General features: G+C 39.6%; 1 protein-coding gene across 3 annotated transcripts in view; it reads right to left on the reverse strand.

The window, feature by feature from the left end:
• The window catches only part of TTC5 (tetratricopeptide repeat domain 5), a 39,916-nt gene that overhangs the window by 19,099 nt on the left and 782 nt on the right, over positions 1–20,035 (reverse strand). Inside the window, exons 2-11 of one of the 3 annotated variants that reach the window (XR_009563057.1) lie at positions 17,185–17,317; positions 16,046–16,257; positions 15,535–15,685; positions 14,258–14,349; positions 11,084–11,140; positions 10,356–10,502; positions 9,805–10,019; positions 6,560–6,704; positions 3,445–3,706; positions 175–1,438 (exon numbers count right to left, since the gene is read on the reverse strand). Coding sequence is in view for 2 of the 3 variants with exons in the window: in XM_030844134.3 (XP_030699994.2) it covers positions 3,587–3,706; positions 6,560–6,704; positions 9,805–10,019; positions 10,356–10,502; positions 11,084–11,140; positions 14,258–14,349; positions 15,535–15,685; positions 16,046–16,257; positions 17,185–17,317 (1,272 nt within the window). In the remaining variant the exon portion in view is untranslated. Of the gene's footprint in view, positions 1–174; positions 1,439–2,118; positions 3,707–6,559; positions 6,705–9,804; positions 10,020–10,355; positions 10,503–11,083; positions 11,141–14,257; positions 14,350–15,534; positions 15,686–16,045; positions 16,258–17,184; positions 17,318–17,428; positions 19,816–20,035 lie in introns of those variants that run through there. The other 2 variants (XM_060294527.2, XM_030844134.3) reach the window with 2 other exon arrangements.

A 20,035-nucleotide genomic window follows, 5' to 3' on the forward strand; every position in this document is an offset into this window, starting at 1 on the left:
TCTCTGAAGGCTAAAGACCAAGTGAACCTACAAGAGAAGCAATTACCAAAGCAGGAGCCCTGTTCTAAAGGCTCTTCAAGCCAACAGAATAAAGTTTCAAAATCATTATTATTCTGCATACAAGGTGTCAACACTCTCTACATTAATCTAATATATCTTGTTTTCCTAACCCACCATCTGTCCAGCCGGCCAGCCATTTGTTGTCAAATCAGGCAATGTCCAACACTCAGAGATGTATATAATAATGTCTAGAACTCAAAGATAAGTATGAGTTAGTGGCTGTCCTTTAAGAGTTCAAACCATAGAATCAAGTAATCATAATACAATAAAATGTGTCATATAATATAGGTGGTACAAAGTGCTATATCATTTCCTAAACATAGCTCCCTAAATTTTTTTTAATACATTTTCCTCAGTCTTGGATGCTCTCTGTTACACATCAAATTTATAAGTAGCTAGCTAGTATTTTATTAAAAGATGTTCAACATCACAACTAAAGGAATGAAAATTTAAAACAATGAAATGTCATGTTGCCTGTCAGATACAAAAATTATATCCCAGCTCATGAATAGGCACTCTTATAACAGGAGAAAAAAAGGATATTATGAAGATAAAAATAAAAACTAATGAAAAAGAAAAAAACTACAAAAGATGAGGGTAAACAAAGTCAATTTCTTTGAAGACTTGTAAGAGACAAAAGGCTGAAGGAGAAGTGATAAGGTACAAATGAATAATACCAATAATACGTTAGAGAAAAAGGGGACAAAATGACTGATATCATAGAGAATAAACAAATAAGGAACATACTACAAATATTTAGGAGAGTAAATTTGAAAACTTAAATGAAATGGATAAATTACTAAAAAATACAAAATATCAAAACTTAATCAAGAGAAACTTGAATAATTCAATCCAATAAACCTTAAAGAATTTAAATCAGAAGTTAATCTTTCCATAAAGAAAATGCCAGGTGCTGATTGATGACTTTATGGGCAAGTTCTACCAAGAAAAAGACAAACTGATTTTATATCATCTTTTCAAATAAACATACAGGAGATACGCTCTTTACTCACTGTATGAGGCTAGCATAACTTTAATACCAAAACCAGACTAGAATAGATTAAGAAATAGTGTAGACTCATAAACTAATATCACTTGTGACCCACAGATATAAAATCTTAAATATTACACAAGTAAATCCAGCGATATAAAAAAAAATACATATCCTGACCAAGTAAGTTTTGTACCAAGAATGCAAGTTTGATTTATTAATCAAAAGCTGAGTACTCGGGCTTCCCTGGTGGTGCAGTGGTTGAGAGTCCGCCTGCCGATGCAGGGGACACGGGTTCGTGCCCCGGTCCGGGAAGATCCCACATGCCGTGGAGTGGCTAGGCCCGTGAGCCATGGCCGCTAAGCCTGCGCGTCCGGAGCCTGTGCTCTGCAACGGGAGAGGCCAAAACAGTGAGAGGCCCGCGTACCGTTAAAAAAAAAAAAAAAAAAAGCTGAGTACTCTAATCCACCACACTAACAGATTAAAAGAAAAAAAAGGTCATCTGCCATCTCAATAAATGCAGAAAAAGCATTAGATAAAATGTAATACCTTTTCATCATAAAAACCCAAATAGGCTTGAAATCTAAGATCAGGCATATGTAAAAACTATATAACAAACATCTTATTTAATACTGAATTCTGAAAATATTTCCTTTAAGTATAAGAACAAGACAAGGATGCCTGCAATCATCACTTGTATTCAGCATACTAGAGATCCTAACTACTGCAGAAAACAAAGAAAATAAAAGGTAAAAGGACTGGAAAGGAAGACACAAAAAAGTTGTTATTTATACACAGAAAACCAAAAGGAATCAACAAATTATTAGAATGAGAGAGTTCTAAACAGGTGACAGCTATAAAATATATAAAGTCAATTTATATCTATTCCCAAGCACAGTTAGCAAATGTAATTTTTAAAATTATACTATTTACAATAGCATAGAAAACTAAGAAGTATCTAGGAATAAATCTAATAAAAGATATATAGGACTCTTCCAGAAAAAGTATACAATTATATTGAAATATATTGAAGACTTAAGTAAATGAAGAAAATCATGAATAAGAAGATTCAATGTTATAAACATGTCTGTTCTTCCTAAATTGATCTATAAATTCAATGCAACCCCAAGCAAAACCCAGAGGAGTTTTTCACGAAAATTTACGGATTCTAAAATGTAAATGGGCCACTGGTTAAGAACACATGGCCCATTGTTATTCTGATTGGATACTGACTTTTTATAAAATGAGAAGACAATATGGTATTGGAATAGAAATAGACAAATAGATCAGAATAGATCAGAAGAGAAAGCTCAGAAACAGACCTATATACTATATATAAAAAGTTGGTTTAAGACAGATTGGGCTTTAAAGATCAGTGGGCAAAGGATAGATCTTTAATAAAAGGTGCTGGGGCAATTAATTACTCATTAAGAAAAAAAATTATATACCTACATTGTAATACAAGGAAAGGTCATAATGAAAGAAAAGGACAAAATGATAAAAATTCATAAATCAACAGAGGGGATATGTCTTGATGACTTCAGGATAGGGAAGGACTTCTTAAAACACAAACATCACTAGAAGTCTTCCAAATTAATCTGTATCCATTAGTGCACTCTCTGGTTATAACCATTCAGTTGGTTAATAATCCTCCCTCATATTTCCCTATTTTTCCACAAGGATATTAAAAGAAACTGTTATAAAATGTATCACTAGAACCTAAAGGAACTGAATATCTAGCTCTCTCTGGTCTTTCACCCTAGTAACACTATTAGAATAGTACTGCTGTCATGTTGGACTATGATAAGGGCCACTCCTAAGGATGACAGAATGGGGAAGTGGAAGGAAGCTGGTTCCCAACAACTTTGTGGAACTGCCATTCCTGCCCTGGGCTGCCTATTGCCCGATTTCTTTTAACTGAGAGAGAAGTAAACTATTTTGCTTAAAGAAAAAAGCGGGGAAGGGGGTATTACTCTAATGGATTGAAGTGATCCTAAAACCAAGAATTCAAGCCTAGAGAGAATGAAGCAGGCCAAACTGCACAGTATTTTTTTTCCAAACAAATTTAATTCTGTTCCAGCCCCAAAGAAGGGGAAGCACCTAAATTTTAAAAATAAAAACTGCTCAAAAACTAAGTCACTAAAAAAATTAAACCCCCTCCCTTAGCAATAAATACTGAAATGATATATACACATGAGGCTTAGGAAGGAGGCAAGAACAGGAACCTTGGGAATTCTGTCCCATGACAAGGTCCCAACACTTCTACCAACTCCATGCTCTTTGCCTAAAACATAGAAGAGCAATGGAAGAGGCAGGAGATATACCAGGGACATGTGTGGCCCCAGAGAGAGCTGGAACACAACAGGAAAGAAAGAAGACACAAAGTGTCTTACAGGGCAGAGGAAAGGAAAGTTGTCATCTAAAACGTCCCCCCAATTCCAGTTGCGTCACTGGATCTGGCTGGTGCAGTTGCCGAGTGCCCTTGAGCTTTTCTGCTTGCCTCTACTCCCTCTTTAGCATGCCATCCAAGGAAGGTCATTCACACTGTGGCCTCGATGCCACTGTGGCAGCGGCCTGGCTGCTGGAGCCCTGAGGCTTCCCATTCACCACCAGCAGGAGGGGCGTCTCCACACGAACACTGGAAAAGGAATAGTCCTGGAAAAGACAAATATACAGAGGCTCATTACAGATCCTAAGATGGAAGAAACTCCAGCACAGGGATACACCACCTGTGGCTTTCTCACCCCCTCCTTTCTACCTCCCGCAGCAGATATACCCCTTACCTCCATCTCACATTAAACAAAGCTGAACTAACATAGGGGATGTAATTTTCCCAAAGTTTTCAATCTTCAGAAGGAAAATCTGGGACAGGTAGAGTGCCAGTAACTGTCATTACAAGAATGGGACAATTCTGATTCAAAAAGAACAGGATCCTGGCACTGCCCAACAAAACGGTCCCACCAGCTCTACAGAATCTTCCCTTCCCACAGTGTTTATCATAAATTATAACTAAATACACACAGCAGCCAAGCCAGAGCCAATAGAAAGTCTGAGAAACTCTTAGATCAAGTGTTTGTAAAGTTATAAATTAATCTGCCTAATATAAATTAGACTTACTTCTCCTTTAATATCAGGAGGAATTAACAAAATGTAGGTTTAAACATTCTCCTAATAACGGAAAACATCAGCTCAATTTATCAGTTCAAATGTACTTTAAGTTGCAAAATGTGTTGTTAAAAGATCTTTATCCAAAAAATACTTTTCCACTTGGAGTACAAAGGAGGTTCTTTTGAGTCAAAATAAAGAAGTGAATTAAACAGTTTTCATAAATCAATTTTTAAAACATCCTAACAGGAACATGGGCAAGTGACCAAAAAAAAGCAATTTATAAAAGAATTATAGTCAATAAACATATGATAAAATTTTCAACCTCACCAATAATCAAGAAACCAAAGCCAAACAATATTGATGCTATACTTTTCATGTAAAATCAGCAAATAATTTTTCAAAGGTTTCTACACAGAGTTGCAAAGAAAACCATAGAAAAACAATTACTGACATCCACGGTTGATATTAACTGGTACAACCTTCCAAAAAATAGTTTGGCAATATGTATCAAAAGTCTTAGAGGGACTTCCCTGGTGGCGCAGTGGTTAAGAATCCACCTGCCAATGCAGGGGACAAGGGTTCGATCCCTGGTCTGGGAAGATCCCACATGCCGCGGAGCAACTAAGCCCATGTGCCACAACTACTGAAGCCCGTGAGCCCTAGAGCCCACGCACTGCAACTACTGAGCCCACGCACCACAACTACTACTGAAGCCTGCATGCCTAGCCCTGCGCACTGCAACTACTGAGTCCACACACCGCAACTACTGAAGCCCGCGTGCCTAGAGCCAGTGCTCTGCAACGAGAAGCCACAGCAATGAGAAGCCCGTGCACCGCAACGAACAGCAGCCCCCGCTTGCCACAACTAGAGAAAGCCTGCGTGCAGCAACAAAGACCCAACGCAGCCAAAAAAAAAAAAACCACAGTCTTAGAATTCTGCATACCCTTTGGAGCCAGGATTCTACCTTAGAAATTCACTTAATTTCTTTAATGAATTAATTAAATTTATTTAATAATCATGGATATGCACAGATATTAAAATATTTACTAAAGTACTTTTATAGTAAGGAACAATTATTAATAATCTAGATCTGGGGTCAGCAAATTTTTTCTGTAAAGAGTCAAATAATAAATATTTCAGGCTTTGTGGGTCATATAGTCTCTGTCACAGAACTATTCATCTCTGACACTAGTAGAAAAGCAGTCACAGACAACAGTAAACAAATGGGTATACTTTGTTTCAAAAAAATTTAATTACAAACACTGAAATTTTCATTTCCTGTAATTTTCATGTATCACAAATTATTATTATTCTTTCAATTGTTTTCATTAAAAAATATAAAAACCATTCTTGGCTCACAAGCCATACAAAAACAGGCAGTGAGCCAGAATTGGTCAACCGGCCAGAGTTTGCTGACTGACCCTTAATCTAAATGGGGAAAAAGCGGTTAAATATCTGCTCTTGTAGAGTTTTGTAAGGATTAAATGGTCCAATGCAGGCCATAAAACTCTTTGCACAGTGTCTAGCAGTCAGTAAATTTTAACTATCATCATCATCTTCATCACCACCTCTATGTGTTAATTCAAAACAATGTTGCAGAATATGGAAAACCACAGGAAATGTTCACAAACATTTGCATATAATACTCCACTCATAATTAAAAATATACATACGAATGTGTACATAAATTTATGAAAAGACTGGAGGTTTACATACCAAACTGTTAACAGTAATAACATCTGACTGACAATATTTTAGTCCATTTTTTAAAATTTATTTTTATTGAAATAATTGGCATATAACATTATGTAAGTTTAAGGTATTAATCAACATGTTAATTTGATATATTTATATATTGCAATATGATTACCACCATTACATTAGCTAACATCTCTATCACATCACATAATTATCATTTCATTTTTATGGTGGGAACAATTAAGATCTAGTCTCTTGGCAACTTTGAAGTTTATAATACCATATTGTTGTCTATAATCACTATGCTGTGCATTAGATCTCCAGGACTTATTTACCTACTGGTTGCAAGTTTATACCTTTAAACAACATCTCCCCAATTCCACCATCCCAGGATAATCACCATTCTACTCTCTGGTTTCACAGTTCGGCTTTTTAAGATTTCACATGTAAGTGATATCATATGTATTTGTCTTTCTCTGTTCAGTCCATTTTTTAAATTCTTTTTGTTTACTCGTAGTTTTTTAGTAAAGAAAAGTAAAACTATTAGTTAAAAATAAATTACATATACGTGTGTAAATATAGGATATCATACAACACACACACACACATATATGCATTATTTTATGTATATTTTTTAAAAGAGGTAAACGTGCCCCACTTTGAGAGCCTATGAGGTGAGAAAGAATCCTAGCCATCACTCACCTTTCCCTTGTGCTGAATTCGGTGAAGCCGAAGGTTAGGCTCAGGGATGGCTACAGAGTCCCCAATGAGCACTCCCCAGCTCTGCACCATATTATATACCATCACTGCACAGCAAGGTCCATCTGAATCTACCAGGCCAAATGTACTGCCGGGTTAAGATGGGTTAAGAGAGAGAAGAGAGGAAAAAAAAAAAAAAAAGCTTTCTTAGTTACTTATTTAGAACTCCTATGACAGGTACTATCATTCACTATGTACATCTAAGGGCTCATTTGTCTTAGATATGTATCTTTAGAGAACATGCACAAGACTCATCAATCTGTCACTTTTCTAAGAACTTGGGACACATTCAACAAATATTAATAATGAACTAGTTCGAAAGCAATTGTACCCCAATAAAGATGTTAAAAAAAAAAAAATGAACTAGTTCGAAATGTTGCAGCAGAACAGTATTCCTGCTCTATCAATTTAACTATCACAACCTTCATCAAACTCGCTAACCATTACTGTCAATTTAATTTAATTCCACAAACTTTCACTGAATACCTATCATGTGTCAGGCACTGTGAGCGAGCTTATTAGTCTAGTGGGTGTCAGACAATTAGACCATCACTGACAGTACAACTGCGATAGGTGCCAGAATAGCTTTTTGCTTGTGATGAATTCAGTGAAGCCAAAGGTTGGGCTGTGGGAGCCCAGAGGAGAAATGTCTAAATCAATGGAAAGCCAGGAAGGTTTCTGTGAAGAGGAGACCCTCAAACTGAATCTTAAAGAATGAAAAACTACCTGGGTTAAAACAGGAGAACTAATCCTCAGTGGAAATAAAAAATCTCTAAGGGAAGGGGATATGGCTTGACTGGGAAGGAACATAAGAGAACTTCTGAGGTGGTGGTAATGTTCTCTATAGGTGTTTAGGTTATATGGGTGTATGCATTTGTCAAAACTTAGGAAATATGCACTAAGATCTGTACATTTCATTGTATGTAAATTTTACATAAAAAGAATAAAATTATGAACAAATATTGAACTGTACTTAATGACTGCATGCTGAAGTATTTAGAGGAAAGTATACTAATGTCTGCAATTTACTTTGAAATGGACCAAGAATAAGAGAGACCAACAGATGAACAGGGGAATAAATAGATCTGTGATAAACTAAGTATAATAAAATATTAATAGTAGACTATAGGTACACAAATGTTCACTGTAAAATTCTTTCAATTTCACTGTATGTTTGAGAATTTTTATAATAAAATGTTGGGGGAAAAATGTAATCTATATCAAGAAGCAGCAAAAAGATTATCCAGGCATAGTAACTGTGTGTAAAAACACAGAGGCATGAAAATAGCTGTTCTGAAACCTACAAAATAATCCCAAGGTTGGGACAAAAGGTACAAGCGTTAAAGTGACGAAGATAATGGACACGGGGAGGCAGGGAGAAAATCATAAAGGGTTTTGGGTGTTAAGCTAAAGAGTTAAAACTTCATCCTAAAAGCTACACAGTACCAGTAAGAGATTTTAAACAAGAAATAGCAATGGTCAGATCTGCATCTGGGAAATATTTCTCTGTACTGTGGAACACTGGAGGAAAAACAGGGAACAGGGAGACTTGTCTGTTGATGTATTAAGAGGCTTTATTAAATTAGTAAAGACAGGAAAGTAGGGACTAAAAGGTATATCTATTGGACTTGGTGACTGCCTCAAAGCAAGAGAATGGAGAAGTCTAGAACAACTTCCAAAAGTCTTAATTAAGTGACTGAGTAGAGGTGGTACCATTGATTGAAAAGGAATTCAGGGAGGACAAACAGGTTGCCAGAGAAAGATGAGGTGAGTAATTCTGAACATACTGAGTTAGAGGTTTCTTATTATAGCCCAGAGGCAGCTAGATATAGGAATCCGAAAGTTGGAAATGAGCCCTGGGCTGGAGCTAGACCTGTGAGCATAGAAGAGGCAGCCAAAGACTTGGGTTTGTATGACGTCACCAAATGAGATGACCTATAAGTGAGATGGTGAAGAATCGATGCTCATGCCATCACTTGGCACGCCCAAATTCACAGCAAACACTGCAAATCAAGCACAGCATTCTCCTGGTGAAACCAGTCAAAGCCTCAGAATCCTTCTTTACAGTAAATCATGCAGCCACTGCCAAGTGATCAAAGTTGTCATCTATTTGCCATCCTGATATAGAGAGAAAAGAGGAAAGGAACAAAAACAGAGTCCTCCTAGACCTTAACGTTTAGAAATTGCACATAAAAAGAGGAGTAGCAAAATATTTGTTCTCAAGGGCCCCTAAAACCCTACCTTTGTCTATATTTCTTTCTCATTCCTCTTAACTCTAGGGTCTGCTCTAGTAACTAAACTTTTCTCAACTATCTTCTTGCTCTTCAATTGTTCAAATTCGTATACCATGAAAATGCCATGGAGGAATATCAGGCATACAATGGGAGTTATATTTTAGTTTGAATGGAGCAGAAGGGATATGAAAGGGAACAGTGACAGAGAAATCAGAATGCTTCCAGTAGAAGCTACTGGATCAAACACTGGTGATCCCAGAAACAAAAAAAATTCAGTAGAAAACAGGAAAAGGAAACTAGTCAACCAGGGATTGGGAAGTGAGTGAAGGACCAAGGAATGATGATACTGATCAAATCCTCATTTATCAAGAGTTAAAAATTTTCCAAATGAATATTTTTAACTCATTTCCTCTGCTAGACTATAAGCACCCTTCATTTGGGTGTGTTACTTTTTTTTTTTTTAACTCCCTACAACACACATAGCAGATGCTCAATGAATATTCGTTGAATAACATCTGAGAGAATCTCTCCATCAGGCCATAAATTCAAACTCAAAGCTCACCTTCCAGAACTGCTTAGGCATACCTAAGTCCAAACAGGACTTAGAATTCTTCCTCTTTGTGCCTCTATGATCATGAAAACACAAAGAGGTAGGAGAATTTTAAGGTTTCCATCTGTCTCATAAAAAAAAAGTAGCTGTCAAATTTCAGCTTCGAATATAGGAGTCCACAGAACACCAAGCTCAGGGAAAAAATGGACGGTGACAGAATCTATAGAGATTGTTAGATATCACCTAAACAATACCTGCTCACAGAAGGGAAGACAGTCACAGAAGGGAAGCAGAACTCACTAATCTCTGACCACTAACAATGTCCTCAACTTTTAGAGAAAGGCCAGGAAATAAGAGCAACTAGTTTAAAAGGATGAAAAAGAGAAAAGGCAACAGAAACTCACAAGGGGACTTTCTCCTCCGTAGTAAGGCTGAATACCACCTTTCCCAGGACCACAGCTCCACTATTTATACCAGGCTGCAGAGCACTCAGGGGCTTGCGCTCCAGGGTCACCTTCTGCCCAGAGGCTGACTGATAGTGCCCATCTCCACAAGGGCCTAAATGGGCTGGGCGCAAGCTTCCCAGCATGCTCTGTAACTTTCTGGTCTTCACCTTCCCCTGCAAAGGAAAAGGAAATAGGTAAGAAGCTGGGAACTGATGGGGAGGGTGGGAGGGAGGGAGACGCAAGAGGGAAGAGATATGGACATATATGTATATGTATAGCTGATTCACTTTGTTATAAAGCAGAAACTAACACACTATTGTAAAACAATTGTACTCCAATAAGGACGTTAAAAAAAGAAGCTGGGAACTAGTCACTCTCCTTGAGAGTCTAGTCCTCCCCTCCCACCTACCCACTTCTATAGGGTCACTACTACCGAGGCCTACTTTATTCTTATTTTATTGGCCTACAGCAGAATAAAAAAGCAGAATTCAGCATTTAGACATCTCTACCTTGCTCTCAAGGAGGCTGGTTAATCTATTCAGGAAATCCAGTAGTTGCTGCTCTCGCTGCTGGGGCTCTGGCCAGGCAGGGTCCAGTGCTGCAGCCCGAGAAAAGCCTTCCAGGGCCTCCCCATAATTCTCTTCATATTTATGTAACTGCACAAGAAGTAACCAAAAAACCTCCCAATTATAAGTGTGTTCAACACAAACTATCCGTGGGGTGGGGGGAGGGGCTGGGGAGAGATTAGTAATAGCACAGTGGGCTAGGAATCTAGAGAAATAAACTGTTTTCCTTCCCAGCTGTCTTCCTCTTCTACAGATGAACAGCCTGAAGAGCCAGTAAACACCTTACATCCTGGCCAAGGTGATCACAACCCCAAAGATGGAATCATTTCAAAGAAGCTAACTTCCAAACTCTACAACAGTTAAGTTGTATATATTCGGTGATTCTATTTTTAACAGTTTACAATGAACACTTCAGGAAAGTCTTCTGAACTGTGTCCCCCATCCTCTATTTACCCTCCCACCGACTCAGCCCCTTTTCCTTTCCCTCCAGATACTTTAGTCAAACTAAGCTAGCTTTTCCCAGAAATAATTTGGCTTTCCTCTCACAGTTTGTACCCAACCTTGTCCCTGTGAATACTCAGTCATCCTCACAGGCTAAGACCTAGATATCTTATGTATTTTACCTTCAGATGACCACTCCCCCACACAAATGATTTTTTTTTTTTTTTTACCGTTGCCCTGTTCAAATGAAGATCAGGATTGCTGGAAGCTGTCCTGTCAACCTTCTCCTATAGTGGGATAAAAAGATCATCAGTGGCTCTTGTCGTAGTCTTAAGGATGGCCATGCACAGCATGTCTTAAACCTCCTTACCCTGGAAAAATTTAAGTTTCTTGCTTGTCAAAATGTTTCCCAGGGCTTCCCTGGTGGCGCAGTGGTTAAGAATCCGCCTGCCAAGGCAGGGAACATGCGTTCGATCCCTGGTCCGGGAAGATACCACATGCCACGGAGCAACTAAACCCATACACCACAACTACTGAGCCTGCACTCTAGAGCCCGCGAGCCACAACTATTGAGCCCACGTGCCACAACTACTGGAGCCCGTGCACCGAGAGCCCGTGCTCCGCAGCAAGAGAAGGCACCGCAATGAGAAGCCTGCGCACCACAACGAAGAGTAGCCCCCGCTTGCCATAACTAGAGAAAAACCCACACATGGCAACAAAGACCCAACGCAGCCAAAAATAAAATAAATTAAAAAAAAAAAAGTTTCCTATACCCACACTGTTATACAGTTACTGCTTGTGTGGCACATACTACTCAATCCCTGAAACCTCAAGGATGAAAGGGTTTCGTATTTGCATGAAACTTTAAAATATGATTATAATTTATCCATGCAATAGTATAAAAATAGAAGAAATATGTGATTAACATCTGATAAAGGGACTTCCCCGGTGGCTCACTGGTTAAGACTCCGTGCTCCCAATGCAGGGGGCCCAGGTTCAATCCCTGGTCAGGGAACTAAATCCACATGCATGCTGCAACTAAGAGTTCACATGCTGCAACTAAGGAGCCCACGAGCTGCAGTTAAGACCTGGCGCAACCAAATAAATAAATAAATAAGTCTGTCATACAGAGTGAAGTAAGTCAGAAAGAGAAAAACAAATACCCTACGCTAATGCATATATGTGGAATCTAAAAAACCGGTATGGATGAACCTAGTGGCAGGGCAGGAATAAAGATGGAGACGTAGAGAATGGACTTGAGGACACGGGGTGGGGAAGGGAAGCTGGGATGAAGTGAGAGAGTAGCATTGACATATATACACTACCAAACGTAAAATGGATGGCTAGTGGGAAGCTGCTGCATAGCACCGGGAGATCAGCTCAGTGCTTTGTGACCACCTAGAGGGGTGGGATAGGGAGGGTGGGAGGGAGGCTCAAGAGGGAGGGGACATGGGGATATATGTATACATATAGCTGATTCATTCTGTTGTATAGCAGAAACTAATACAACATTGTAAAGCAGATATATTCCAATAAAGATGAAAGAAAAAAAACCCTTGACCAACACAGGTTTGAACTGCATAGATCCACTTACATGTGAATTTTTTCCAGTAAAAACTACAATACTAAAAAAAAAAAAAAAAAAAAAAAAAAACTGATAAAAAATTTATTTTAATCAATAAGATGCTGGTATAAATGAGGAAAGCCTAGGAAAGAAATGATGTCAATTTAATGCATTTCCTCTGCCCATGAGCCTGGCTCCAGATACAAACATCTACATCCAAGCTCCCTTAAAACACACAGTGAAAGCCAAATTCTGATTCTCCAATTTCAATACAGGGCCAGAAACCACATGACAGTGCAGACAAATATGTTATGAAGAAACTGCTGGTGATGTTCATGGCTATGATCACTTTATTTTTTTAATTCTATTCATTGCCTGGCACACTGCAAAAGCACAAACAACATGAATTAAATTGTTTAAATGGTTGGTTCAACTATGTTTAAAAATGCAGGACTGATGAAGAAATTAAGAGTTAAAAGCAACTGTTTAGCAGAAGCCAAACATAAACTTTTAAGGTAGTACATCATGCTTTAAAATGTAAACGTTTACCAGATTAAGAAATTAGAGTAAAATGTAATTCCTCAGCCTGAAAATTTCCCTGATTGAAAAAAAGAACAACCCCACTGGCTATACAGGTTGAGTTAAATGCCACCATTAAGACTACAGTGAGAAGCACAGTGTGTGAGGAAGTCATATCTGTCATTTCTTAAAATGCCATTTTGTTACTGCACACTTCTCTGTCATGAGTGTGAGTCCCACCAGTTGAGCTGCACTCATCGGCACAGCAGTGAGGGCAAGAGCACGATTGTGTGCCCACAGCTCCCGATTATGGCTGCCTCAGAGTTCAACCAGGGTAATGCCAAACAAATAGTATGAGAAGTGTACTTTTTAAGAAATTAATCTGAGTTGAGCTATTTTTGAAATATAAAAATTGGTTGTATTTTTTAAAGCTATAATTCTTGTAGACGTCTTGTGGTTAAAAATTTGACTGTGCTTATTAAAAATGGTTATCTATGTTTTGCACTTCAGCTCTGTGAAAAATAAAGTTCCTGTGGGATGGTGAAAAAAGAACAGTTCCTAAACTGCAAACATGAATATAAGGTAGCTATATTCCTTATTCTGCCAGTCAGAGCAAAATAAATAATGGTAAGTTAAAAAGCAAGTCTCCAAGTCAAGAGAAAACAAAAGAAAATGAATATGAAGCCTATATAAAAAGTGCTCAAAAGGTCAATGTAAACCTTGTAACAGCGAGCAGTCAGGCACTCAAGGCCTGAAGGAAATCCCCCTGCAAGTGGCTATCGATAGATATAAACATAGCCTGAAAGCTAAGGCAAAGCATGAGCTACAGCGAATTAATCCCTAGGCTACAACATGGAATGGGCTACATGCTGTTTTCCATTTTAGTCTGTGGGAAGTCCAGAGCCATACTATCTAATGGTGAACCTGGGGATACTGCTTAATTTATACTTAAGTATCAGAGTTTTTATTTTTCTTTAAAAATGTACACGAATATTAACAAGCATTATTTTCACACAGAACATATTAAAGAGATGAACATGTTGGCATGGGCTCTGTGGTTTGGTTATGCACGTCTGTACGAAATCCAAACAGCTCAAGGAGCTACCTAGCACTGAGGCACACACTGCAAGTGGTTGCTAATACTCAAGTTATAGGAAGAGATACATCACCTTTGCACAACCAGCTTTGCGAAACTACGCACACTGGACGCCAGTGAACACTGCCCGTGCGTCTTGCTAAAAAGCCACGAGGAAGACTGAACAACACTCTTGTTTCTGCTGCTGCCTCTATATATCTTGCCTGGGTGACCATAAATACTTACTGCTTGGGCATAGGCACTGAGGGCTTGCTGGGAGATCTTGGGGTTCTGGCCAGTATTAAAGTAAAGAGAAAGGTACGCATTCCCCAGAATATCTGAAAGAGAAACACAGGGTTCCGCATGTAAGGAGCTTGAAGTCGCCACTCAATCCTAACAAGGAAAAGGCCGAACAGACTAAAAAATCCACAACTCTTCTTGGATGCATAAGAAAGGGGATAACACAGGGCAAACTGCTGCCCCCAAAATTGGAGAGACAGGTGAATACAGGGAGTTATGGCTTAGCAGAGCAGAAACTTATGAGCTACCACAGGAACACTGCTGGGGTAGGAAAACCTGAACTGAAATTGACGAATTCTGGAGGCTCAGTGTGGACAAGCCCAGGGGTCCCAGTCACAAGGGAGTCCCCACAATATTGTGAGATTTACCTCCAGGAACTCAACCAGATTCCCACAGCAAATATCGGAAAAGAACACCCTCATATTTCCAGCAGAGGGAGGGGGCAAAGGAACTTTTTTGAAATATGCCAGAACACTCTCTTCTTCTTCTTCTTGTTTTTGTGGGTTTTTTTGGCCACATCACATGGCTTATGGGATCTCAGTTCCCCGACCAGGGATTGAACCCAGGCCATGGCAATGAAAGCCTGTGATCTTAACCACTAGCCTACCAGGGAACTCCCAAGCACTCCATTCTTAACAAGGCCTGCCCTCAGGAGAAACTAATTAACCAGAGGCTAACCTGCTATCAGTTATCAGAGGGTAACTGACCTAAGGAAGAGAAATACCCAACTCCAACCCACTCTAGCCATCCTGTCCCACCTAACGGGGTTGCGGGGGAAGAGAAAAAAACTAAGAAACTCAATGATGGATCATCTCAGAGCTCAAGTTCAAAGTATAAATATTTTGGTTACCCTCAAAAGTCTATATGAAAGGCCCCACGTATGAAACAAACCATTGATGACACTAAACTTACAAGTATACCCAAAATTCCACTGGGATAAAGAGGCAAACATGGACACAAAGGAGAAACTACAACAGACTGCACAAAAGCCCTGCCTTGCTTATATGGAAACATAAGCCTCCTCTCTTGGATGAAAAGGTCCAAGAGTTCCTAGAATAGTGGTTCATCAAAATATCTTTTGGGTTTCTTCAAAGCAAAGATGCCCTGGCTTCACACTTATTGGAGTCAGACTCAATAGATGGGCTCCAGATGATTCTGGTGTGCAGCCACAGTTGAGAACCACTGCTCTAGAAACTTGCCGGAGATCTTTTGAGAGCACTCACACCAAGAGCGGCCATCAAGGATGTCCATCTGCACAGCCAACTTAGCCTGTCGGACACTGTCCATGACATGGCGAGAATGTTCATCTCCAGAGTCAGTCCGCAGTTGGCGAAGCACCATTGACAGGTTTTGAAGGGAGACTTTGTTCTTGCACTGCAAATGCAGAAGGCGTATATTCAACCTTTGTGATTCTAGTTCCCCTCTCCAGATCTACTCTATCTCAATCTTATTTTAATTTTTCATCTTAATTCTTACTGCCATCTGTGTCTTAGACCCCCATTTACAGAACCAACTTGGTTGCTAACTTTTCCTCACTTCTCATCTACCCCTGAACCTGATCCCATCATCTTCTTCCTTTCTCAGTCCCCTGTCCCTGTTTCCCCCACTTCTGATTCTGTTCTCCTAGTTCCAGTACAATTCTACTCTGGTATTCATGATCTAGGGAAACTCACAGAACCAAAGAAATCCCATCCTTCCCATCTGTGTTTTCCAAGGGCATAGTGGGTGGCTCACATGGGTGAGAGCTCCTGAGAAGCAGGTGTGGGCAGCTGCAACATCCCCTTTTTTCCAGTACACCTCACCCAGCTGGTTCCAGGCTTCCACCAGCTTGGGCTCCAGCTTCACAGCCTTTGACAGAAGCTCCTCAGCCTTAGGGCTATAGTTAGGAGTCACATTCAGTGCCTTCCCAGTTAGCATCAGAACCTGTGCCTTGCCCTGGGCAGAACCTAGGAGGAAGGGAAAAGAAAAGTGGAAAGGAAAGTGGAAACCCAGGCAGTCTTACAGGTAAGACTAGAGTACTCTCTCAAGGAATAACCCCATGCCAGTTCTAGGAATGAAATAATTGAGAAAATCTTCATGAACAAATCATTTATTGAAAACCTACCACATGCAGTGTACTGTTAGAAAACAGGGTACCAAAGAAAGCATTACCCCTACCTTTGAGGGGCTTACAATCTAGTGGAGAGGACAATGCATATCCATGGAAAATCAAAAAAACAATGACAAGGAGCAGATGGCATACACCCAGTGAATGGACTTTACAAAGTGAAAAGGAGAAAAGACAAGACACTCCAGGGAGAAAAATGACGTAAACAAAGAGGCAGAAATACATGTGGCATGTTAGTGGGAGAATGGATGGTTCAACCTGAATGAAACAAAAAGTTCCTTTGTAAGTAGGTAGTCAGAGATAAGGGTAGGAAAAAAAAAGTCACACAATGGAGACTTGAATACCAAGTGAAGAGGTCTGGACTTCAACCCGTCAAAAGTAGGAATCTTTGAAGATACTTGAGCAGACAGGCAGACAAGGAATGAGAGTAAATGCATGAAGTAAGGATTTAGAAACATAATGGCCATGGTCATTATTTAAGTTGATTTGGAAGTAAAAGAAATTAGAGGCAGAAAGGTCAGTTAAGAAGATTACTGCAATAGTAATCAAGCAACAAGCATGCTCTTTTTTATTTCATGGCACTGGGAAATGGAGTTTAGAGAGCTGAAAGGCTGCCATCCTTGCACAGGCACCTTTAGAAGAAATATTCTGTTGTACCATCTTGTGGCAGCCACAAATAGGATACCAAAGAGTCTACAGAGAGAGCAAAACTCCATCACATTTCAGTGAGGGACCAGGGGTTGGCGTGTTCTTTTGGGACTCATACCCACTACTTCCTCCATCTGCTGCAGGGTCTTCTCCATCTCCTCCCGCACATCCTGTTGCTTCCTCCCAGCATCCTCAACACTGTGTGTCTCGAAATAGCACTCTCGAAATGAATAGAGCCGATCCACCAGTTCCTAGGAAGTATAAGAACGGTACCATTAAGTGCAGAGAATACCAGACAAGTAAACTTGAGATTGGCGAGCCATACCAGCTTTTGGCCTGGAAATGCTGATTCTCTACCTTACCTAGGAATGAAACAAGAGGCAGGTGGACAGGTCTATCAAAATACCACAGATCGTGAAGGAAAGTAGCCCAGCCCACTCTCACACTGTCCCAGGCCAGTCTGCACCGTCATGATACTTCTCTCCTCCCAGATCCAGCAGAGCTTCCAAAATGACTAAGCACTTCACATACCATAGTCAGGAGGGAGGAAACGCTTTGCAACTTGAGATAAAACAAAGTTAATAAGATCATCCTATCTGGTACTGGTCCCCAAAGTGTAAAACTTCGAAATTTACCTTTTTAAAACTGGACTTCCTAACAAAAACAATACCTTACCCCTGATTATTCCTATGTCGGTGTCTGAAAATACATGACCACTGTGAACATGACAAACAAGTAGGAGTCGTTTTCCACAACAAACAGACCAATTTAAGCTTGATAACCTTGGTATTTTTTTTACAGAGTTTTGATTCTTTAAACACTTGTGCTTTTGTTTGTTTTATTTTTGTCAAGTCACCTTCTGGCTCTCTTGCATGCTTTCCAAGTAAATGTTCTCTTTCCTCTTTTAAATATCTCTATCTCTGAGTCTTCCTGGGACACCAGTCAAAGCTTTTCCATTATCTAGTCTTTTCCTAAAACAAAACAGCAGCAGAAAGGTATAATCTAATCCTACCAAGTCTTATCAACCACCTCCACATCACATCCCAAATCCATCCACCTGTCTCCATCTCTCTATGACTATCCTCATTACTTGCCTGGACCATTTCAATAGCTTCTTAACTGGTCATCCTGCTTCTACTCTTTCCCATTCTCCTCACTATAGCTGGAGTGGCCTTACAGAATTGTACCTCATGTCACAACACTCAGATAGTTTCCCACTGCAGACAGAATAAAATCCAACTCCTTATCACGGCCTAGAAGACTGTAAGATCTGACCTCCCACCATTCATCCTGACACAGACTTCTTATCACTCTCCTATAATTCTCAAGCCACACTGGCTTTCATCTAGTTCCTCAAATCCACTAAGCCTAATCCTTAGCTTTTCCCTCTGCCTGGACATTCTTTCTCCTGACCTTTGCATGGCTCATTTCTCATCATTATTTAGATCTCAGTTCAAATATCAATCTTTCAGAGAGGCTCTCCCTGACTACCCAAACTAAAGTAACCCTTTCCTCCTCCGCCCCACTGTTAAATCACACTCTTACCTTCCTTCATGGTACTTATTTGAAATTATGTGGCCTATTCATTAATCATCCACTGTCTATCTCCACCACTGGAATGTAAGCTCCATGATGGGGGTATCTTAATCGGTTTTGTTTAGAGCTATGCCTGAGCACTACCAGAGGGTGTGGGACATGATAGGCTCTCATTAAATAAATCAATGAATCTCCCTTTCTCTAACAAATACTTATGTACTATACTTAATTTAAAATCCTACCCAGAATGAAGAAGTTAGACTATCACTTTCTGCAGCAGTGCTTTTCAAGTTGTGTTGCGTGTATTATTTCCAGGACCCAGCTACAGACATTCCGATGTTAGTGGTTTTAGCAGAACCCCAAATTCTGCATTTTAACAAGCACCCTGCATGACTTTAATAAAAATGATCTGTAAAACACACTTTGAGAAAAATCGTTTTATATATTCCTTCTAACTTAAAATGTCTGTAACAATGAAATAAAGTTTACCACCATTCCTATGAATAGCAACATCACCATCCTTTTCCTCTTTCTACTGCATTCTCCTATTCCATCCCTGCACCTTCCCCACTCACCCCCAAGATACCCCAGGTATCCTCTACCTAGCTGCTTAGGGCATCTACCACAAATCAAAGCAGGAAAAGACAGCTCTCAGCAAATACTACAACCCATTTCCTTTTATCCTGCAATCAGCACAGCTACATATTAAGAATTATAGAAAAGGTCTTATTGTTTGTTTTTAGTTGTTATAGCAAACATGCAAGAAATTGTTTGATTTTGCTGTTGGTTTGTTTTCCTAGAGTGAACGTTTTTAATAACTTTTTTCTCATGGCAAAAAGCAATATATATTAGTTGTTAAAATTCAAATAGGTACATGTAAAATAGAAAAGGTTAAAAATTCCTCATAATTATCCCAATAACCTCAGAGATAACCACTGCTTAGTTAACCTTTCAGGTTTTTCTCTACATATATACAAACATACATACACAAACAATGTTTGTAATATGGAGCCAGGATTGAGAATCTCTGATTTCAGTCAGTCACACTAGTGAATAAAATTAAATTAATTAGGGCTTCCCTGGTGGCGCAGTGGTTGAGAGTCCGCCTGCCGATGCCGGGGACACGGGTTCGTGCCCCGGACCGGGAAGATCCCACGTGCCGTGGAGCGGCTGGGCCCGTGAGCCATGGCCACTGGGCCTGCGCGTCCGGAGCCTGTGATCCGCAGCGGGAGAGGCCACAGCAGTGAGAGGCCCGCGTACAGCAAAAAATAAATAAATAAAAAAAAATTAAATTAATCAAAGTCAACTGAATGTGAAATAAAGCTCACACTCTAAAAAGTGTTATTATTTTAATCTGCTCAGGAAACAAATCTCACCAATGTTTAAACTTTTGCAGTAGAAGCCTTTAAGAAAGTTACAAGCCTGTCATAAGC

This window comes from Globicephala melas, chromosome 2, assembly GCF_963455315.2.
Source record: "Globicephala melas chromosome 2, mGloMel1.2, whole genome shotgun sequence".
Classification (NCBI taxonomy): Eukaryota; Metazoa; Chordata; class Mammalia; order Artiodactyla; family Delphinidae; genus Globicephala; species Globicephala melas.